The sequence below is a fragment of the Rhinolophus hipposideros genome (assembly GCF_964194185.1).
Source record: "Rhinolophus hipposideros genome assembly, chromosome: 5".
In the NCBI taxonomy this organism is placed as follows: Eukaryota; Metazoa; Chordata; class Mammalia; order Chiroptera; family Rhinolophidae; genus Rhinolophus; species Rhinolophus hipposideros.
Window position 1 is genome coordinate 70,698,772 of NC_138051.1, and position 22,449 is coordinate 70,721,220.

General features: G+C 37.1%; 1 protein-coding gene across 1 annotated transcript in view; it reads left to right on the plus strand.

The window, feature by feature from the left end:
* Positions 1 to 22,449, plus strand: part of SYNE2 (spectrin repeat containing nuclear envelope protein 2) — a 235,057-nt gene that overhangs the window by 18,965 nt on the left and 193,643 nt on the right. Inside the window, exons 3-11 of the mRNA XM_081049461.1 lie at positions 4,855 to 4,916; positions 6,301 to 6,396; positions 6,488 to 6,565; positions 6,657 to 6,749; positions 8,868 to 9,046; positions 12,198 to 12,394; positions 13,937 to 14,037; positions 15,707 to 15,808; positions 18,206 to 18,343. Of these exons, the coding sequence (XP_080905587.1) occupies positions 4,855 to 4,916; positions 6,301 to 6,396; positions 6,488 to 6,565; positions 6,657 to 6,749; positions 8,868 to 9,046; positions 12,198 to 12,394; positions 13,937 to 14,037; positions 15,707 to 15,808; positions 18,206 to 18,343 (1,046 nt within the window). The remainder of the gene's footprint in view (positions 1 to 4,854; positions 4,917 to 6,300; positions 6,397 to 6,487; positions 6,566 to 6,656; positions 6,750 to 8,867; positions 9,047 to 12,197; positions 12,395 to 13,936; positions 14,038 to 15,706; positions 15,809 to 18,205; positions 18,344 to 22,449) is intronic.

Here is a 22,449-nt window from a genome sequence, read left to right on the forward strand (position 1 = left end):
CTCAGCCCTCACTTCACTCTAGCACCAAGAACCCTTTGTCCAGCATCACATGGAAATGAAATGAGTCCTCATTTTACTTGGAAATACTTCGGAATGACTGAGGTTTCCAGGTGCACATGGGTTACTAAAACTCCATAGACACATAATGCTCTTTTTGCCCTCAGTTTTGTATCAGCTTTTCACCCCTTCCATGGTTATTTTTAGAAGTGCCCCGCCCCGCGTTTTTTACCCCCTATAATTCCCTTAAAGTTAGTGCAGACTCTTATCTTCTGAACCCAATAGTATTATTCCTGATTAGTTTCTTTTTCACATTTTATCACCTAGAAAGAAAAATCTCTCTCAATCCCTTAACAGTAAGAAGAGAGTCATTTTGGTGGGGTTTTTTTGCTGTTTGTTTTGAATTTCTGCTTTATTGTTATACTTAGGGGTAGTTCCTTCCTTGCTTTTATACATGGTATTGATTAATGCATATTATATGCATGTAATTAGATCCTGGAATCATAAAAACATGTTCTCTAGTTTTTCATTGAGAAACAAAGTTAGCCCTCAGTACTCTTTTTGGAAAGCATCAGTACGTGTTTAAAAATGATTGTCTTATCGACTACTGATACTAGAGGAAATAACAATGAAAACATATCTCAAAGATTCCAGAAGATTTAGTAGCATTTTGAATTATGGAACAAAATTATGGCCTTTATAATTCTTTTGTTAAATGAAATTTATATCGAACAGAAATGACCCTTGAAAGCCGGAGCTATCCAAATGGCTTGTCAGAACTGAATTCAGTTCAGGAAGCAATTACTGAGCACCATATAATGTGTAATTCACTGGGCTATAAGTAATTTAAATTGGTAATACAGAAAAAAATGAAATGGGTTTTAAAAGGATGGAAAAAGATCTAATGAGGCAAAATGTATTTTTAGTCTCTAATCAGTCACAGTACTTACTAAACAATTGTAAACACCCTAAAATTCCACTTACTCAGATTCTCTTCTATTTCTTAACCTGAAGTCTCATTAATTTAAAAACTTTTGAGAACTCAAATTAGATGTCATACCAGCTATTTCAGTCTGTTACAACTGTGTTAGAGATTAATAAGAGGAAATGGGAGGAGTCAAAGGAAGGTAGAACATTAGAAGGTAGAACAGACAACTTTTAGAAAAAGGAATGTAAATGCATACAGGTAGATTTGACCTCAGTACAGTATACAAAATCTAACAATAATAATTAGCAAAATTATTAGTATTCTATCAGTAAATGTTTATTTAGAGTCTGCTCTGGACCAGGCTTTTCTAGGCACCCAAAATATATCACAGGCAAACCAACTTTGCTTGTGTGGTGCTTATTTTACATTCTCTGGGGAGGAGAGCAAGGCATTCATAGTAAACGTATTACATATATAACTGGCATGGAATGTGAAATAGTGATAAGTACTGTAGAAAAAAACAGAGCTGGAGTTGGGGTGTTCCCGTTTTAAATAAGATGGTCAGGATAGATCGTACGGATGAGATGCTATTTGAGCCAAGATTTGAAGGAGATGAAGGAGTTAGGCTTGTGGGGATATCTGTAGTAAGAGCATCCCTGAAAGAAAGAACAGCTAGTGCAAAAGCCCTAAAATGGGAATGTGTCTGGGGAGTTTGAGAAAAACAGTCAGGTTAGAGTGGTTGGAGTAGAATGAGCAAGTCGGGGCAGATGGTGTTTGGACTTGTAGCCAACATATGAGTGAAGTGAGGAGTCCTTGCAAGGTTTTGAGTAAAGGGACTTCCTGATCTGAATTCACATTTTAGCCATATCACTCTGGCTGCTGTGTTGAGAACAGTATTTAGAGGGCAAGGATAGAAGGGAGACCTGTTAGGAATCTATTATAGTTATCCAGGTAGAGGTGGAGGTAGTTGTAGTGGGGTAATGTGAAATGGTCATATCCTGAATATATTTTGAAGGTGGACCTAAGAGGACTTCTTGAGGCATTTGATATAAAGTGTGAGAGAAGGAGAGAAGCCAACTTGCGGTGTAGGAGGAAGATGGAGAGTGTAGGGTCCTGGAAGGAGGAGGAGGGAATGATCTTCTGTATTGGAGGCTGCTGATTGCTCCAGAAAGATGAAGGCTGAGAATCGACTATTGGTTTTAGTGATTAGTCAATGATGACCTTGATTCATGTGACCTTGGTGAGAGAGTGGAATGATGAGGGCCTAATTGGTGTGGGTTCTGTTAAAAGAGAAGGAGGATTGGACCTGGAGACCGTGAACACAGACAACGCCAGTTGAGGAGTTTTGCCACAGTGGGCATCAGACAAATGAAGCAGTAGCTGATGGGGAACTGGAGTCAAGGAGGTTTGTTTTGTTACTGTTTTTAGATGCATGAATTAATACCATGGATCTATACTAATGGGAATAGTCTGAGAGAGGGGAAAAAAAGAGGGTGAGAAAGGAGCACAATGTCCTTGAGTGGCTTCAAAGGGATGGGATCTGATGAATGAGTGAAGGGATTGGTTTTAGGTCTGAGCAAGGCTAGTTCATCCATCGTCACGGGTTGGAGGCAGAGCACTGTGATAGGTTATTAGAGGAGGGGATGCATGATTCCTTCATTGTCCTGGGAAGCACCGTCTTAGCTGATGGTAGGGAAGAGGTGTTGGAAGTTTGAGAAAGAAGGAAAAGGTGTGAAATTGCTGTTTAGGGGAGTGGGACTAGAGTCTGACTTCCAGGCAGCACCGAGGGCCCAGCTGGGGGTGACGGTAAGACCCGTCAGCCATTTTCTTCCAGCCACATCCAGCAGCATATGTGTAGGTCTGAGTGAGCAGAGAGAAGTGATGAGGTGCCACATATTCACAACAAAATGAGAGGTGCAAGGGAGATGTTTGTCATAATGGATTATGGAATTTGGATCGGGATGGAAGGAAGGATATCAGGAGGGTGAGGGATAGTATAAAGCTGGCAGAATCAAAGTCTTGGAGTTGCCGATGGTCTCTAAGGATTGTTGGAGTTGGAGCACTAGAGGGAATGAACTGAAAAGGTAAACAGAGATGTGGATGCACAAAATCGAGATTATGGGGAGTTGTGGTTATTGCCATGCTTCCCCGAAAATAAGACCTAACTGGAAAATAAGCCCTAGCATGATTTTTCAGGATGACATCCCCTGACCATAGCCCTAATGCATCTTTTGGAGCAAAAATTAGTATAAGACCCAGTCTTATTTTCGGGAAAATGTGGTAGTAACAAGATCTGGGGTGTGACCATGACAGTGAGTGGTTGAGGCAGGGCAGAAGACAAGTTTATTGGAGAAGAAGAATTCAAGAAATGGAGAGGCCAGGAGGTTGGAAGGTTCATCAGTATGTGTATTGAATTTGCCAAGAATTAGACAGGAGTTGTATTGGAGAGAGTAGCAGTAGGGAAGGAGCTAAAACCTTTGAGAAAAGATGAGGAATGACAGAAGTAAGTAGATGACTGTAACATTGGGGATAATCTGATGACATGATAGTCAAACTGGAGCATTTCAGGTACAAAGAGAGTAGAAAAGGATGTGGAAGTACCTGTGAGGAGCAAGGAACCAGTGGTCCGAGATCTGTAAGAGAAGGTACCGTCACCACTGTGGGGAAAGCCGAGTTCTCAGGAGGGCCAGGTTTCAGTTAGAGCAGAAAGGCAAAGCCTACCCAGAGAGGGTGTTGGGTGCACAGGGAGTTATGCTGATGTTGTGTATGGATTTCAACATCAGTGAAAGGGTTTCAGGAGTTAAGAAGAGGTGGGAAATGAGAAAAATTGGGAGACGTGCAGAGACTTATGGAAATTAGAGTGAGAGTATTGAGGGGGACTGCAGTGTGTGTGTGTGTGTGTGTGTGTGTCTGTCTGTCTGTCTGTCTGTGCAGTATGTATGTGCATGGACATAAACAGGGATAAAGTCATAGTAAGATGAGACCTGGTGACCTCAAGGTGGGTGGTGGTGACAAGGCTCTGAACATTAGGTGCAGAGAAGAGTGGGTGTCTGGGCTTGCTCTTCTCCCAGTCCAGCAGGGTGAGGAGAGCTGGGGACAGTCAGTGTTTGTGTGCGGGGTAAGCCTTGACCTCAGCTGAGGACATGTGGTGAAGCTGAGGCTGTAGGAGGCCAGAGGAAGCACGGTGTCTGTTTGGGGTCCACCCCTGCTCGGTGGAGGAAGGGAAGATACACTCTGAGTGTTCAGATCTTTCCTTGACTCCTGCCTGGTTAATGAGCCTGAAAGCTAGCATTGCTCGTGTGTCCACTATGTGTCAGAGTCCATTCACTTTAAATGAATCATTAACGGTCTCTAGCGGTGAGTGCGTCTTACCTTAGTCCACGAGGAAACTGCTCACCATCACTACTTGGTAACAGGCAGGAACCCAGGTCTCTTTGGCTCTAATTGTGGCTCATTTACAGTTAATTCAGTGGCAATATATTCTCCCTGATAAATACTCATGATAAATGTCAAGACTAAACTGCCACGACTTTATGAGCCGTTTGAAACATCTCCAGATGTTCTGGGGTTTATCTTCAAACACTGCATGGCATTGGCTTAGACTGCAAGTCCTTCTGGGTTAGGAACTCTTCTGTTTGCTTACAGTTCCTTGTCAAGGCCATGTAGGGACTTAATTCTTTTGTCAGTAAAAAGTGTTACAAACCATTGTCTTTTGTCAGCTAACCTGTGACCTTAAAAAATATCTCATGTCAACATGCTGTTTCCAAAACACTCTTGAACACATCTGGAATTCAGACTAAGTCCTGGAAGGTTTGTAAGATTGTGAAACACACACATATTCCCAGAGTGACAGACTTTTGAAGCTTTGATATGTTTACGTGGTTTCTGAGGCTTCTTGTTTTATAACTGCTATTGTCTTTTTTAAATAGCTGAACAGGAAGACACTCAGAAGAAAACTTTCACCTGCTGGATAAACTCACAGTTGGCAAAGGTGAGGAAAAAAAGAGCATATTAAGCTATAAATTTATTTAAGTTACTTGTCCCACTCCTTAGTTTGGGTCCCCAGAAAAGCACTGGTGATGTGTAAAATATTGAAAGAATGTGGTGAATGTCACCTTGATCTTGTTTTCATATATTTGTTATTCTTTTCTAACACAAAAAAAGGGCCCTTTTGTTAAAGATATGGGAGGCAGTGCTATAAAAGTATTTAAAGCAGCAACAAATCTTTTATCAAGTAGATAATAATAATAATGGTGATTCATATAAATTGAGTGGTATGTGTTAGATCCTGTCCTAAGGCCTTTAAAAGTACAGGTGCTCCTTGACTTACGATGTGGTTTTACTACTCTCAATAAACCCGTCGTAAGTGGAAAATATACATCAAAAATGCATTTACTACCCTTAACCTACCAAACATCATAGGTCAGCCCAGCCTGCCTTAAACGTGCTCAGAACACCTATATTAGCCTACAGTTGGGCAAAATCATCTAACACAATGAATACACAGTAGGGTATTGGTTATTTACCCTTGTGATTGTGTAGCTGACCGGGAGCTGTGGTGGCTGCTACTGTCCAGAATCACGAGAGAGTATCTTACCGCATACACTAGCCCAGGAAAAGGTCAAAACTCAAAATGTGAAATACAATTTCTACAATGCGTATCGCTTTCACATTGTTGTAAAGTCGAAAAATCCTAAGTCCAACCATCAGAAGTTGGGGACTGTCTGTACTGACTACTCATTACATTTCACTGATTTCACAACAGCCCCACAAGATAGATAGTATTCTTGTTTACAGAACAAGGACACTAAGGTACAGAGAAGTTACGTGACTTGCCCAAGGTCACACAGCTTGTAAGTGATAGTGCTGGGATACAAACACAGGCAGTCTGGACCCAGGGACCTTGATCTTAATCACTGTGCCACTCTTCCTCTCAGTGATGCCAAGTGCCTGGAATAACCTAGGTACAAAATGAATGAGCTGCTTCTGACAGTCCTCCCATCCCAACACAATGCCTGTGATTCTAAAAAGGGTAGATTCATAAACGAGTTACTCCAGAAATGTAATCTGCTTCCCAAATGGGTTACTACTGGCTGATTCTGAATGTCTCGAATGCCAATTCTATGCCCAGGTTTTAAGCTCTCAGTGAAAGCTGAAAGAGTGTTGTGTTGCTGGAAATTTGCCATTAGATAAATTAAGTTCACTACTTATGTTTTGATATGAACTTTGTATGTTCTCTATCACTCTGTTAAGTAACAAGAAAATTACTACCAAATCTTAGCTTCTGCAAAGACACAAAACACATTTGTGAGATTCTTACAGGTATTGTGTTTTCAGACCAAAGTTTGAGATTATTTTTCTTGTGACCTTTGCAGCACACTCCTCCCTCAGTTATAACAGACCTATTCACAGACATTAAAAAGGGGCATGTCCTCCTCGACCTGCTAGAAGTGCTCTCAGGACAACAGTTGGTAAGCTCTTAAAATGATATTAAGAAACTTTTTGTTGACTTTTAAGAAAAATTCATATTTCTAAGTAATAGATCTTGCTTGAATTTCATAGCCTCGAGATAAAGGATCTAATACATTCCAGTGTAGAAGCAATATAGAACATGCCCTGACATTCCTAAAAAACCAATCAGTGAGTATGAATTTCATCTGAAAATTTATTGGAGAGACTAATACTGTGAAATATTTTCTCCTTTTAACCTGCGTTTTTTTTTTTTTTTCAGATCAAGCTAATAAATATTCATGTTACTGATATTATAGATGGAAACCCATCCATTATTCTTGGCCTAATTTGGAAAATTATACTGCACTTTCATGTAAGTAGTTCGATAATGTGAAAATTATTTCTGTTCTAATTACCACAGTATGAAACAAGTGTAATGCAGTAAGTGTGACTTGATTCTGGATTCAGTCCTGAGCTTCTTCCAGAAATAGGACACTCTGGAAGTCTTGACAAGTGGAAAATATATAGCAGATCTTTTGCCACTTATGTTATTTTTCAATTGAAAATGGAAAGGTGAATTATCATGATATTCTGAATTACCTATGATATCAGCACCAGTCTGAATAGAACCTGGCTGGTAAATTTTCGCGTATTACTATTTGTTTACTCTGGCAGAAAAGAGAGTAGGAAGCTTCTGGAGTAAATTATTGAAAACTAATCCACTAAACTCCCTATTTTTGAGGACCTTTGTTCATCCCGAAGCATCCAGCTTTGTTCCAAGACTGACGCATAGATGCATTTCATTCCACAAATATTTTTGAGCACCTACTTTGTGCTAGCTTTTGTGCTAGGACACCAAGAAAATAACAGCAAATAAGACATTCATAGTCCTGGCTTTAGACACTTGTACCTGATAAACATATTCTTTCAGGCCTGGGATTCTGAATTAGTGTAGGTTTTTTGCAGCTATCCAGAAAGTTACATGTTCTATAGCTCATAATTACTTTAAAAATAATTTTAAAAATTATATGGGCAACAAATGCTTATGTTAGAAAAACTAGAAAATAATACAACTAACTTATATAAAATTTAAAACATAAAATGAGACTATATATCATTTCTGGATAACTCTATTTACAGTTATAGTCGAATGATAAGCATGAGAATGATGGAAAGCAAATTTAGGATTGTGTTTTTTTCCCTCTGGGAAAGGAAGGAAATGGAATTGGAGAGGGAAAGACAGACTTAAACTGTATCTGTGTTTTGTTTCTTTAAAAAAATAGGAAGCAAATATGATAAAATGTTAAAATTTGATAATTTATAGACATTTATTATATTCTTTATACTTTCTAGGGTATTAGAAATATAATTTAAAATTTAAATACAGGTAATAAAAGAAAATAAAGTCATCTATAGTTCTGTCACTCATAGTTAACCCCTTTAAATAATTTAGTGTGCAGTCTTCATGATATATGCAGCAGGAATTAATAAGTATATTCATATATGTATATCTTAAAACGGGGTCATGCTATTCATACTTTTTCAACCTGTTCTAATTAACATCCTTCTGAATTTATATATATTTTAATGGAAGCATGATATTCTATTGTAAAGTACTATAGTTATTAATGGACAGTTGGAATACTTAAAATCTTTGTGACAGTAAGCAATTCCAAAAAGACTATGAGAAGAAGTTTGTTAATTGTGGTAGTCACATCTACCATTATTGGTTGTCATGTGAATCTGTCAATTATTGAGAGAGGTATACTTCCATGTTTATGGATTTATCATTTAAAGTCTTCCGTAGTTATTACATTGCTCTCCAAAAAAATCTGAACCAATTTTTGTGGATATATGAATATCCAGTTTCTCATACTCTTACCATCACTGGATGTTAACTTAAAAAAATTTTGCCTGTGGTATATATGAAAAACTGTCCTCTTGCTGTATATATTTAGATTCTTAGATGACTGATGAGCTTATTTTTCATATAATTAGTGGAAATTTCTTTTCTTTCCTGTGATTTATCTGTCCATGTGTTTTGATTATTTTTCCTATATGTAGATTTGTTTCTTAATGGTTTATAATCAAAGATACATTTTGATTGACCCAGTCTCTGAAGATACTCTAGACTAAGAGCTCAATTTAGTTCAGTTCAATTTAGATTGACAGACATTGAACACCAGTAAAACGCTCTGTAAGCACTTTAGGGGATGAATAGATGCTTGCCCGCAAAGTGGAACATCATGCGTGAGTGAAGGCAAAGAATGACCCATGTCCACTGAAAGAAAACTAGGTTAGCCCCAAATGACAGATGCTGTTACTGAAGTATTTGTCTAGTGCTCATTTTACCACAAGTCAACTGTCACTGTTACATGATGCTTCCTAGGTCTCGTTTGGGCTGAAGACCATAAATTTGCTTCAAATTTGCTTCAAATCATAAGTTGCTGACTTATGATTCTGTATATGTTAACTATTGTGTCTTCCTTAGATTGAGGAACTTGCCCGGACTCTTTCTTGTAATTACAATCCACCGTCCCTGGATGATGTGAGTGTGATCGAGTCATCTCCTATCTCGAGTCCAGCTAAGAAATGCTCCAAAGCTCAAAAAAGATGGCAGATGTCTGCAAAAAAGGTTCTTCTCTTGTGGGCTCAGGAGCAATGTGCCACGTAAGTAGTTTGCTATGATCAGAGAAGACACACATGGCATCCACTACATAACCTTTCTGACCTCTACGGTAGGTCCTAAAATCAGGCCAACTGGGTATAACACCTACCTGAACCGTTCCTTCTCATACAGAGAGAATGCTCACTATCCCCCTTCCTGTCATAGTGAATCTTCCAAATGTAGAGGTTCATGAACTCAGCCATTCTTGTTTTGAAGACCAGAAGGTGGATTCATCTGGGTGACTTACTTCACTCCTGCTCGAATGTGTAGGTGGCCAATTACTGTGTGCAAATAAAGTGGTCTTTCAACATCCTTTTTTTAAGACACAATTCCCCTGTGCATCCAGAAGGTGCATTTAGATTCAAAAAGTTTTACCACTCGAGGAGCTATTTAAAAGTCAGAACTATGTCTTAATTGACTATGTAATCCCCAGAACTAAGCATAATGTGAGTTCACGGTAGGTACTCCATAAATGTGTGTTGGGTGGATGAATGAATGAATAAGTTAATAAGTAACCAATTCATAAAATTATCTCCAGGAGCTGTATATGATTAGATTAAAAGATCACCTCCCCATTATTTAGAACCTCAGTGCTCAGTTAGGAAACAAAGAGACAAGTGAGCATGTGTTTTACAAAGTGGGGATGATGAAGGGAAGTTAACGCTCTAAGAAAAGTGTTGTCTGTTCTTGGGAGACATTTACTTTTTCATTTTAACCAACTGCTGAGATGCAATTTAGGAAAAATAAAGAATTATTAAGCATCTTTATATGCCAGGTACTGTGTGTGGGGTGAGTATGCCATAATGGACAAGGGAGACAAAGCTGTTGCTCTCAAGGCACTTGCACCCCAGTTGGGGGAAACAGATGAATAAATATGATAATTACCATCGGCAATAAGGTTAGGACAGACCTATGATGACTGAGAATGTTAAGGGTAGGAAGAGTGTTGCCTTTATCTTAGGTGGCCATGGAGCTCCTTTCTGAGGAGGAGACCTTTGCTCTGAGACTTGCAGGAGAAGGCTTCATCTGTATGAAGATCTGGGAGAAAGAGTTTCCAAGCAGAAGGATTAAAAAGAGCATGGCCATTAAGAAACAGGAATGAGGCCAGTGTGGCTTCCACATTGTAAGGGAGAGATGTAAAGGGGTGAGAGGTAGGCGGGAGCAAAATCTTATAAGGCTTTGTGGGCCTGAATGAGAGATGTTATTCTAAATACAATGACAAGCTGTGATGGGCTTTTTTTTCAAATAATTTTTTTATTATAAAATATACATAAGATTTGCCAATTTAACCATTTTTATGTGTACTGTTTAGTGGCATACAGTGCATTTACATTGTTTTGCAGCCAAGACTACTATCTATGTCCAGAACTTTTTTAATCTTGCAAAACTAAAACTCCGTATCTGGTAAACAACTTCCTCATTCCTCCCTCAGCCCCTGGTAACCAGGGGTCTACTTTCATTATGAATTTCCCTATTCTAGGTATCTTTTTTTTTATTCTAGGTATTTTAAATGAGTAGAACCATAAAGTATTTGTCCTTTTGTGACTGGCTTATTTCACTCAGCACAATATCTTCAAGGTTCTTTCATGTTGTAGCATGTGTGAGAATGTCGTTCCTTTTTAGGGCTGAATAATAATATATCATTGCATGTATATACGAAGTGAACAACATGGTGAATGTTTAAATTTAAAAAAGTTTATTACAGTAAAAGACACATTGCCATTATTCCCCCTCAAAATACTCCCGCTTGTTTCAAACACATTTATCTCATCATTCTTGCCACTTTGTGAAGCAGTTCTGGAAGTCCTCTTTCGTGAGTGTCTTTAGTTGTGCTGTCGTGGCTGCCTCGATGTCCTGAATCATTTTGACTTTGGGGAAGAGCCAGAAATCACACAGTGCCAGATCCGGTGAATAAGGTGGATGAGGACACACCAAAATGTTTTTATTTGACAGAAATTGCCATACACCAGAAGCAATGTGTGGCAAGAAGCGTTGTCATGATGGAGGATGATTTATGGCACACTTTAAAACACACCTTCTTTCAACTGTAGCTCACACCCGACTGACTGCACCAAACAAGTTGAAACTTTCACACACTGTTACTTAGGTTCGATGTGCCACTTCCCATGTTTAAGATCCCTGACTTTCCATTGGATGGCACTCAGCAGCAGCATTCACTGTATTTTTTGATCACGACAGAAAGGCTCTGTGTCACACATCACTTCTGATACGGCAATTTCTGTCAAATAAAAACATTACAGCGTGTCCTCATCCACATTATTCACTGGATCTGGCACTGTGTGATTTCTGGCTCTTCCCCAAAGTCAAAATGACCATGAAAGGTAAACATTTTGAATCGATTCAGGACATCGAGGCAGCCACGACAGTGCAACTAAAGACACTCACGAAAGAGGACTTCCAGAACTGCTTCAGAAAGTGGCAAGAACGATAGGATAAGCATGTTTGAAGCAAGGAGGCATATTTTGAGGGGCATTGGTGGCAATGTGTTTTTTACTGTATTAATTTTTTTTTTATTTAAACATTCGCTGTATTTTGTGGTCACACCTTGTAACATAGTTTGTTTAGCCATTCATCTGTGATGACTTGTTTTAAGCATAGGAGTGATAAGGTCTATTTATCCAATGAGCTACTGGCCATTGATTTGGCCCAGTATGTCATTTACTTTGTTTCAGTGAGAAAGAAAATTGTTTCTTCTAGTGAAAGGAACTTACCTATGTGTAGAGGTCTAAAGTCAGTCTTGAGCCAACAGATTATTGAATGAATAGCATTAAACTTGTGTGAATATCATTGTCATTTGGAGGGCTTTTAAAGATATAGATTTCAGGCTCATCTCCGAATTTGATTCAGGAGGTCTGGGGGGAGGTCTGAGGATTTTCATTTCTAGTGTTTGCAGCCCAGGTGAATGCTGATCCAGGGGCCACACTTTGAGAACCAATGTTCTGTAGTGTTGTGAGCCTCATCAAACTTGGCATTTTACTTGAATTTGACCACAAGATTAAAATATTGTCCTAGAGTGATTTATGGTTTATTTGATTCACTCAAATTTGTTTTAATTACCATTAAAGGTCGTGGGGGATGCTTTGATATATTCTTTTAAATAGTATTTGTCATGTTTTTGTCCTCTTGTGATAGGTATGAGTCTGTCAGTGTGACAGATTTTAAGTCGAGCTGGAGAAATGGGATGGCTTTTTTGGCTGTCATTCATGCCTTGCGACCAGACCTAATTGACATGAAGAGTGTGAAGCATAGATCCAACAAAGACAATCTGAAAGAAGCCTTCAGAATTGCAGAACGAGAATTGCAAATCCCCAAATTGCTGGAACCAGAAGGTAAAGAAGCTTCTTTCTTTTTAAAGCAATGTCCAGGGTGAAGTTGATTTGAAAATAGTATCCATATGTAAGCAAACGTGACAGCACTATATTTTAGTCCTGGAGGGTTTAACTTAAACCCTCATTAAATTTCATAAAATCAAGAATTTCTACTTTATTAGTTAACCTCAGTTATACTGTACTCTTGGGAAGGAAGTTTCTATCACCTTCTTTGAGGTTGGGTTATCTAGTACATAAATTATTTACAATTCTTCTGCACAAGAGATTTATGTATTCTCCCTCTTTTATTTACTGATCCAACCATTTATTTATATCAGTAGGGACTCATGGATGTTTTAGTTTATACTTTGGATTGTATCAATACTACTTTATTCCTCCATTAAAAAAAAAAAATTAAAGCCAAAGTTTTGGCCATTGGGAGTTCTTTCTGTTGTCTCCTGTGCTCCCTTGGCATATCCCCATCAATGTGGAGTTTGCTTGTTTGTTTTTGGGCACATACTTACTTTTTGGCATTTTAAGATTCTGCATATTCATTTTGTGTGTTTCCTCCCCAAGTCTGATTCAGCTGTTTCTCCAGTGAGTCTTTTATTGGAGAATGGCATTAGAAACCAAGATATGGGGGCAAGGTTTGTTCATTGCTATGGGTACTTAGCCTTTTTGGACCTCAGTTGTTTTCATGAGTGAATTACTGAGCTGTACAGTAGCCCCTGCTTGTGATGTGATCTGCACCTATTGGCTGTCTGTAATTATTTGTTGAATTATTTGTTGAATTAGTAAATAAGCACACAAGATTTTCTTTTTAATAATCTTCTTTGGTTATTTTGGAAACATACCAAGAGACATCCCAAAATGATGTGTTCATTTTGTCTGTGGCATATTGCAGTCCCTTTTTTTGTGACTTGTGACCTACCTAATTTATTATATGGAGAAGTTCTGGGCTTAAGGAATTTATAGTATTTTTGTAAACTTTGTTTAATTCGGCATTTTCCAAATATATTTCACCATGGACTCTGTTAATGCAGCACAAAACTTGGCCGAAAGAAGACTCTCAGTGCTTATATTTGTTCCATGAATGAATGAATAAAATCCTGTGGATGTCTTAGTCAAATCTTTCATACAATGTATATTTTTAGAAGTGCTTTACTGCACACATGCTGAGACCAGTGTGCCAGGAAAGGATTCCAGTTGCTGTATGTTCTTGCACTCCTGGTGGAGTTTCTGTAGCGTGTCTCTAGAAGGAAGAAGGCTTATGTTCTCCTTATCACCCTCCCTTACTGCTTATGCCCGCATCCATATAACATGCATAGTGGGACTGAGGCTTTGCATGTCCTTCTGCCAGGATTCATCCTAGCTCTGTCTGACTCTAGATCTAGGCTCTTAGCCACTGCACAGTCTTGGGAGCCAGGACGAGTAACCAGAGATTGTATGGCTGGTTGACTTCTTTGATTCATTTCAAGGCTGTCTTATGGCTCAGCCTGTTCTTGAGTATTAATTACAGTAAATCATGTCTGTAGCTAAGTGATGGTGTGGCATATCTTGCAGATGTGGATGTTGTTGATCCTGATGAAAAGTCAATCATGACCTACGTGGCACAATTTCTACAGTATTCAAAGGATGTACCTGGGACTAGAGACAAAGCTCAGGTATGTCTTTCTTAAGCTCATTTTTGTCGTACTCCCTTAATGGTTTAATTTTTAAAATTGAGGTATAATTTGCATGCAGAACTTAAATGTGCAGTTCTACGAGTTTTGAAAACTGCATACACCCACATAAACCATAGTCTAATCACCAGGTAACGCATTTCTATTACCTCGAATGTTCTGTTGTGTCTCTTTCCTGTCTGGACTCCCCACCTTACGCAATCAGTATTCCAATTTCTTTCACTGTAGATTAGTTTTGCCTGTTCTTTTTTTAAGCTAAAAGTGGTAATTTATTAAACTTTTCTGAATTATCTAAAACAACTTTTAGATAGGCATTACATAGGACAAATTAAGTTAGGCTTTTAGAAAATTCTAGAGCTATCACATTTTTGTCTATTATTTTTAACAACTTTATTGAGATACAATTTACATACCATAAAACTAAATCATGTAAAATGTACAGTTCAATGATTTTTAATATGTTTACATAGTTATACAACCATCACAACAATCTAATTTTATCATATTTCCATTTTACCTCTTATCCTCATGCAAATGGAACCATGTAATTTATATAAACGGAAGCATTGTGTTCTACTCTTAACCCTTGTTTGTTGAAATACTCTTGAGTTACCATTTGATTGCTATTTGATTATTCAATTTTTCCTTTGACTTTTAGTCAATTACATAAAATATTGTAGGTGGAAATTTCATAAAAATCACTGAGCTGAAAATAAACCCTTCTGCTTCTATGAAGATAAATGAGTGCTATGAATTTGTAAAGTGTTTTTGAATCCTATTTTATAATTTAAACTACTTTCTCAGACATATTTATAAGTAGTCATATTACAACATTTTATTTGACAAATTTGGGCCTATGTTTTTCCAACTGTTTGAGGCACCAAGCCAGCTTGTTGCTGACTCTGGAAGAGAGACTCAAGCTGAGACTCAGGCTTATAATTCAGTTCACTTATTTCTGACCTGCTGAGAAGCTACTCTTTTCTAATTAATTTTCATGTTATAAATTAAAATAAAAAATTTAACCATCCATGAAATCAGATGCAAAAATATATAGAGAACACTCTTGCTTAATGGAAAGCAAATGAAGATTAAAGGAGAGTGGAAATCAGATGTAACTTCTTTTGCTTTATCCTACTGCAGTAAAATTTGCTTCCAAATGTAGGCAAGCTTACCACCTAAGCCAGATTCTAAAGAAAAAAAATTGTTGCTCACTTCTATCTGATACCATGAGCAAAACCTTCAGTAGTATCATTTTTCGGATCTCTAAAATATTCAAGATATTTTTGATGCCAGTGTATTTGGTGGATGTGAACGTCTCTTGAATTAACCAATATTTAGATTTATTGGAAAGCAGTTTTTTGAAATGCCTACTATCAATAAATTAGAATAATATTCTCTAAAATTGAAGAATAATAGAAATGGATAAGCCAAAAAAAAAATGGGGGCTTGTTTGCCCGGTTTCTTTAACACATTGACTTCAGATGCTAGTTTCAACCCCAGAATTCCTCTTTGGCACAGTGAGTCATTAGTGTGTAATAATTGAATTATTTCACTGATATTTGCAGTTGTTAATTTTATTGTTTAAGAAAATCACTAAGTCTGTTTATGATAGAGTTTTCAATGCGTGTATGTATGTGTGTGTGAATTACAGGGCAAGATGAAAGATGCTATGGTCTGGTTAACTCTACAAGAGAAAAAACTACAGAAGATGTTAAAGGATTCAGAAAATGAGACCTACTGTAAAAAGTTTGAAGTAAGTATGACTTTTTAAAAAATATATTAACTTGTTTAATTCTCCCCAGGATGTAGGACTATTATTAACCCCAAGTATGACTTTAAACAGCAATTTATTTGTAGCTTACTCTTAGGGAAGAGTAGAATGTTTTTAGCAAAAATATTTCAGAGTCAATTATTTAAACATGAAATGAACAAGTTTAAGGCTGAATTCTAGGACTTCCAAATTTTAATGTGCCCATGAATCATATGAGGGGCTGAGATTCTGTATTTCCAACAAGCTCCCAGGTGGTGCAGATGCTGCTGGTTCTAAGAGTACTTTAAGTTGCAAGGTTTGAGAGTGAGGATTGACAAACTGGTCAGTGGGCCCTACCACCTGTTTCTGTAATTACAGTTTTACGGGAATAGAGCTGTGCCCATTCAAGTATTGTCTGGCTGCTTTCACACTACAGTGCCAGAGTTGAACAGTTGCAACCAAGACGATATGGCCCACAAAACCTGAGATATTTACGATCTAGCCTCTACAGTAAAATTTTTCTTGTCCCTAGTGAAGAGCAGAACATGCTTTTCAGAATGAATATTGAATTTTAAACAATCAGGAAATCAGGAATGGGGCCCTTCCAGGATCACAGTAAAGGCCTCAGGGAGTCCTTTTGGTGCTATTGTTGGTGTTATTGTTTGGTCTTATTGTCACCACATTTGAACACTTGCTGTGCACCAGGCATTTTGCTGACAAGCGTTTTACATCTTGCTGAGTATGGTATTATTCCAGTTTTACAGATGAAGTCAATGCGATTTAGAAGGACTCAGTAATTTATCTAAAGTTACATAGCTATTGAAAGATAGAGGGTGAGAAGTCTCACTTCAAAGCCCTAGCTGTCTTTATATCCCGATGCTTCTCCGGGGTAAGCAGTTATTCCCTGTTCCATCTTGAAAGAGACTAACAGGAGCCAAAGTGAAGATTCTGTAGTCCTGTTTCTTAGAATCCCCTGTCTGTGTAACTCTGTGCTCCCCACCATCTCCACCCTGAATTACGTGGAGATACTCTCTTGTCCCTACATAGCACTTAGTCTCCATTTCCCTGTCTGTTGAGTGAGGGAGTTGGATGAATCCAGCCTTTCCAACACTAACATTCAGCGGATTGTGTGACTTGCCCACCACACCATCCTTTTTGGTTTAGAGCCATTGGGGAAGGAAGGGATCAGACATTCTCATCTTCCTTCCATCTGAACTGCATAGGCTGTTTGTGTTTCTTCCCTCTTCACTCTGGCCTGATGAGGTTTTCATTGACAAGATGCTCTGTCCACTGGAAGTGCCTTGCTCTCACAGATGTCTTCCATTTAGTAATGCACCACAGACTCAGGTTTCTTAATTAAAAGGCTTTATGAAGTTAATAATTATCAGAAAGAATTAAAATAATTATCCTTCAGTTTGCTCAAAAATTTTAATTAAAAATGTTACCAATAATTATGAATATTTTCAATAATTTTATGGAACTGATGAAGTTTATGTATATACCAGTATTTCACACAGATATGAACTGAGAAAAAATTATTTATTTATTTTTTCTTTATTGGGGAAGGGGAACAGTGTGTATTTCCAGGACTTTATTGAAAATAGTGTGGTTTTCCTTGGACCCATCAGCAAAAAGTCAAGTTGTTGTCCTTCAATCTTAGTTGTGGAGGGCGCAGCTCAGCTTCAAGTACAGTTGCCGTTTGCAATCTAGTTGCAGACCCCATGCTGGAGTTGAACCGGTAACCTTATTGTTATGAGCTCGTGCCCTAACCAACTGAGCCATAGGGCCAACCACCAGGAGCTCAGTGGTTGAGCTCAGCTCAAGTTGTTGTCTTCAATCTAGTTGCAGAGGGCACAGCTCACTGGCCCATGTGGGAATCGAACCGGCAACCTTGTTGCTCAGAGCTTGTGCTCTAACCAACTTAGCCAACCAGGTGTTTTCTAAAGTCTGTATAAAGTGACTTGAGAAGAATTGGATCAAGCTCAGTTAATCATAGATATCTCAAAAACCATTTACACATGGTGACTGCTGTCATATAATTCTCACTTCCCCCTATTTTTATTTTGTTTCGAACATGTATTTGGGGAGGAAAAACTCACATTTTCCATATGACATCATGACTTGTCCTCTGATCTGAGTGACCTTGCCACTGCATTCCAATAGAAATCTAACCAGTACGGACACGAGACACAGCCTGCGACCTATGTCACCATGACAGCACCCAGGTTATCAGGGTGCACAGAAGAAAGAAACTGGATCAGTGAGAGGATCCTAAATTTAGGGAATTTTACCTTTAAGTAAACATTTAAATCTAGCCTATAGCTATAGACTTAAAATTACAGACTACATTTGTAAACTGACTTAAACATTTCAGTCTTTAAAATATTCTTCTAATTGTAGAGCCTGCTATCCTTTTTGGAGTCATTCAATGAAGAAAAAAAATCGTTTTTGGACATCCTGTTGGTAAAAGGGAATCTGGATGAGCTGAATGAAGATCGGTTACAGTTACGAAAAGCCTGGGATGGCCTCAATTACCAGGTTACTGTGTTATATTGATTAGAATATTTTCACAGGGCTGCTTTGTTTCTTGGAAGATAACTTTATAGTTTTCCATTAGGAATTCTGTAAACGACAAAATAGATGCTTCAACAGAAAGTTGGGAGAGTGTTCTTCCATTTTCTCCACGGTCTCATTTGGGTCATGGTTGATATTTAAATAGGAATTTATAGCATTCTTCTTAGAGAAAATGTATGCTTATTCCAAGTTTTTATATTTGCCATCAATTCTTTGGTTTGCCTCAGTACATTATCCATATTCTGATTGATCTGCAGCCTCCTCTCTACCATGGACCAGTGTCATATGTTATTATCAGTAGATGCTCAAAGGGGCTAGGGACAAACCCAGAGAGAATGTGTAAGGATGGATGTATGTCTGAATATATCTGTATGATTTTAGTCATTTAAAATTTATTGAGGCTTATGTTATGGCCCAGGATATGGGGTATATTGGTGTACATATTATTTGTACTTGAAAAGAACATGTATTCTGTAGTTTTTGGATATAGTATTTTATAAATATCAGTTAAAACAAGGTGGTTGATAGTGTTTGATTACCTATGTCTTGACTGACATTTTGTCTAGTTCTGTCAATTGCTGAGAGAGGGCTGTTAAAATCTGTAGAATCCTTCCTTTAATTCTGTCAAATTTTGCTTCATCTAGTTTAAAACTTTGTTATTAGGTATGTACATTGATGATTGTTATGTTTTCCTGATGTATTGACACTTGTTACCATTATGAAATATTCCTGTCTCTGGCAATATATTTTTTTTGTTTCTAATATATCAATATATCATATTGAAATGATATGATATTCCAATTTTCATATGCTAACTGTTTGTATGACACATCATTTCCTTCATTTACTTTCAACCTATTGGAGTCTATATTTAAAGTGCATTCTTAATAGGCAGCATATAGTTGGATTTTGCTTTCTTTATCACTCTGACAATCTCTGCCTTTTAGCTGGAGTGTTTAGTCAGTTAATAGTTAATGTAATTATTGTTAGGGTTCAATTTAGGTTACCATTTTACTCTTTTTTTTGGTTTATTTCCTCTATTTTTTGTATATATTCTTCCTGCCTCGTTTTCAATGATGTTAATATTTTTAGAGTTCCATTGTAATTTATCTATCTATGGGCTTTTGGGTCTGTCCCTTTCTATCATATTTTTAGTGGGATTTCAATATTCATTCTCAAATTTTCAGTCTACTTCGAGTTATACATTTTCTAAGTTATTCTATAACTTCCTGTAACGTGTAGAAATTTGCAATTAAATTGATTCATTTTTTTCTCATCCTTTATGCTATTGCTTTATATGTAAATATATATGATACAAAAATGTTTTAAAGTCCCCAAGACCTCTTGGCCATGGATGGTAATGGGTCCATGCCATCTGTGGCACCATGGATGGACCTGGAGGATATTGTGTTGAGTGGAGTATATCAGGGAAAGACAGATATAATGTGATTTCTCTTATGTGTGGAATCTAAAGAACAAAATAAACAAAACAAAAACAAACTCATAGATACAGAGAACATTTTGATGGTTGCCAGATGAGAGGGGTTGGGGGTGAAAAAGAAAGGGGAAGAGATTAAGAAGTACAAATTGGTTGTTACACAATAGTCATGGGGATGTAGGGTATAGCATAAGAAATATAGTCAATATTATAATAATGGTGTATGGTATTGGATGGGTACTAGATTTATTGGGGTGATAGGTGGGAGGGGGATTTGAGGGTAGAGTGAAAAAGGTGAAAAGATTAAGAAGTACAGTACTTACTAGACTAGTCAGGAGGATCACTTCATACATTATATAAATGTCTAACCATTATGCAACATACCTGAAATTAATATAAAATAATATTGAATGTCAAAATAAATAAATAAAGTGTAAAAAATGTATTAGGAAAAAATTAAGTACCCAAGACCAAATAAATAAATAAATTCCCAAGACCATTTTTGATCAAAACAGTCATATTTTAAAGAAATTAAATGGAAAACTTAGCCTTTTATATTTATGTAGATATTTACCATTTTCAATTGTTCTTCATTTCTTCCTAGAGATTTGAGTTTCCATCTGAACTTATTTCCCTTCAGCCTGAGAAACTTCCTTTAATTTATAATGCAGGTCTATGGGTGACAAATTCTTGGTTTTCTTTGATGTCTTAAAGTCTTTATTTTGTTTTCATTCTTTTTTTTTTCTTTAACATCTTTATGCCATATAGTTTACATACCATAGAATTTACTCATTTTAAATGTGGATAATTAAATGATTTTTAGTGAATTTACAAATTTGCAACAGAGATTGTATCATCTGCAAGTCAAAAATACTTTTTGGTCCTAGGAAAGTTTGCCAATCCCTGCTTGTCTTTTGGCCATCAGTAGCCACAGCTTGTTTTAGAATACATTTTTTTAAATATCATTTATGAAGTGTGTTAAATAGTAATCTAGAGGCTCAAAAGAGCCATCCTTTTAGATTACCTAATTTTGGAGAACTATTGCAGCTCTAGAAATCTTCCCATTAGTTGTCTTATTGCATCCTCAGCTTGTGTTCTGATCACAGTTTTGACAGAGCCCCCTGTGAACATCAGGGGCTCTCTGTTACCAATCCTGGACAAAATTAAAGGAGGGGAAGAGATATTGTTCATATAGTTCAGGCTGTTCTAGGTCACAGAACAGCCTACTTTTCTGAATATGATTTGGAAAAATTACCCAAACTAATGATAAAAACCGTAAAAAGAACTATTTTGCAAGATTAAGTGCTGCAAATTGGTAGTAACTTGAAAATCCATTCCTTAGATAGAATGTAGTTCATTTTCTTGGTGTGGCAAAATGAGACATACTCATTTTAAAGTCATCAGGTGTACAAAAAGTCAACACCATCTAGACAGTTTCTGGTTCAATTGTTTGAGAACACAGGTATCTCAAAGCATCATAGTAGATGGTTTTATTCTAAGCCTGTTATAGAAAATAGCAACATTATGTTATTTTGACCTGACAAGATCTTATATAAATTTTCATCCAAATTCAAAAGTAATTTCCAATAGTGAGAAAGAAAGTGTGGAACCAGTTATCCATTTAAGTGAGGAGAAGAATGAAAGGTAATCACTACCTTCTACATTTCTTTCCTCTTCTGACTGCTGCATAGAGGACAGCCTTGAGTCAGAAAGCACACATGTGGTTTCATTCCAAGTATATACAGATTTCTTTTAGTTGTGAAAAAAATAACAGTTGAATTAGAGGTATTCTTAGCCTCTCTTTAACTCAATCATTTATCAATTTTCTAGTTTATTTTTGGACACATGCACAAATAGTTCAGATGTAATAAAAGCACACGCTCGTTGTTTATATTCAAAACTTGTAATAATGAAAACTTTTTTTTCATTTTTCTAAATGGAGGCTTAATGGTATATAGTTAATGATTTAAGATTGTAGGGTTGTCTTTTGACTTTTGAGAAAATAAACTTGCAAGGCAATTAAAGTAAAACAAAATTCTGCATGGTACCACTTATACGTAGAACCTTAAAAAAAAAGTCAAACTCAGAAACAGGAGAAAAGTGGTTGTCAGAAGCTGGGGGCTATGGGAAGTAGGGAGAGGTTAGTAAAAAGGTACAAACTTTCAGCTGTAAGATGAATAAGAGCTGAGGATCTAATACACAACATGGTGACTATAGTTGGTAATACTGTATTATATCATTGAACTTTGCTAAGAGAGCAGAACTTAAGTGGTCTCACCAAAAAGAAAAAAAAAAGATAAACATGTGAAGTGATGGATGTGTTAATAAATGACCTGGATGGTGGGAATCCTTTCATAATGTATACATATATAAAAGCACCACAGTGTGCACTTTACATATCTTACAATTTTGTCAGTTATACCTCAAAAAAGCCAAAAAAACAAAATGCAAAAACTAAGATTTAATGCTTCTATTTTATCAGTAGTTCCATTTGACTGCTTTAAAGGAGCCTAGCTTAAGTCCTCATTTAACACCTTTATACTTGGGTTGTTGTTTAGATTTTTTAAAAAATATTTGCCTTGCATGTAGGGGGGTACACAGTAAACGTTTTTGAATGAATTAATGATGACTC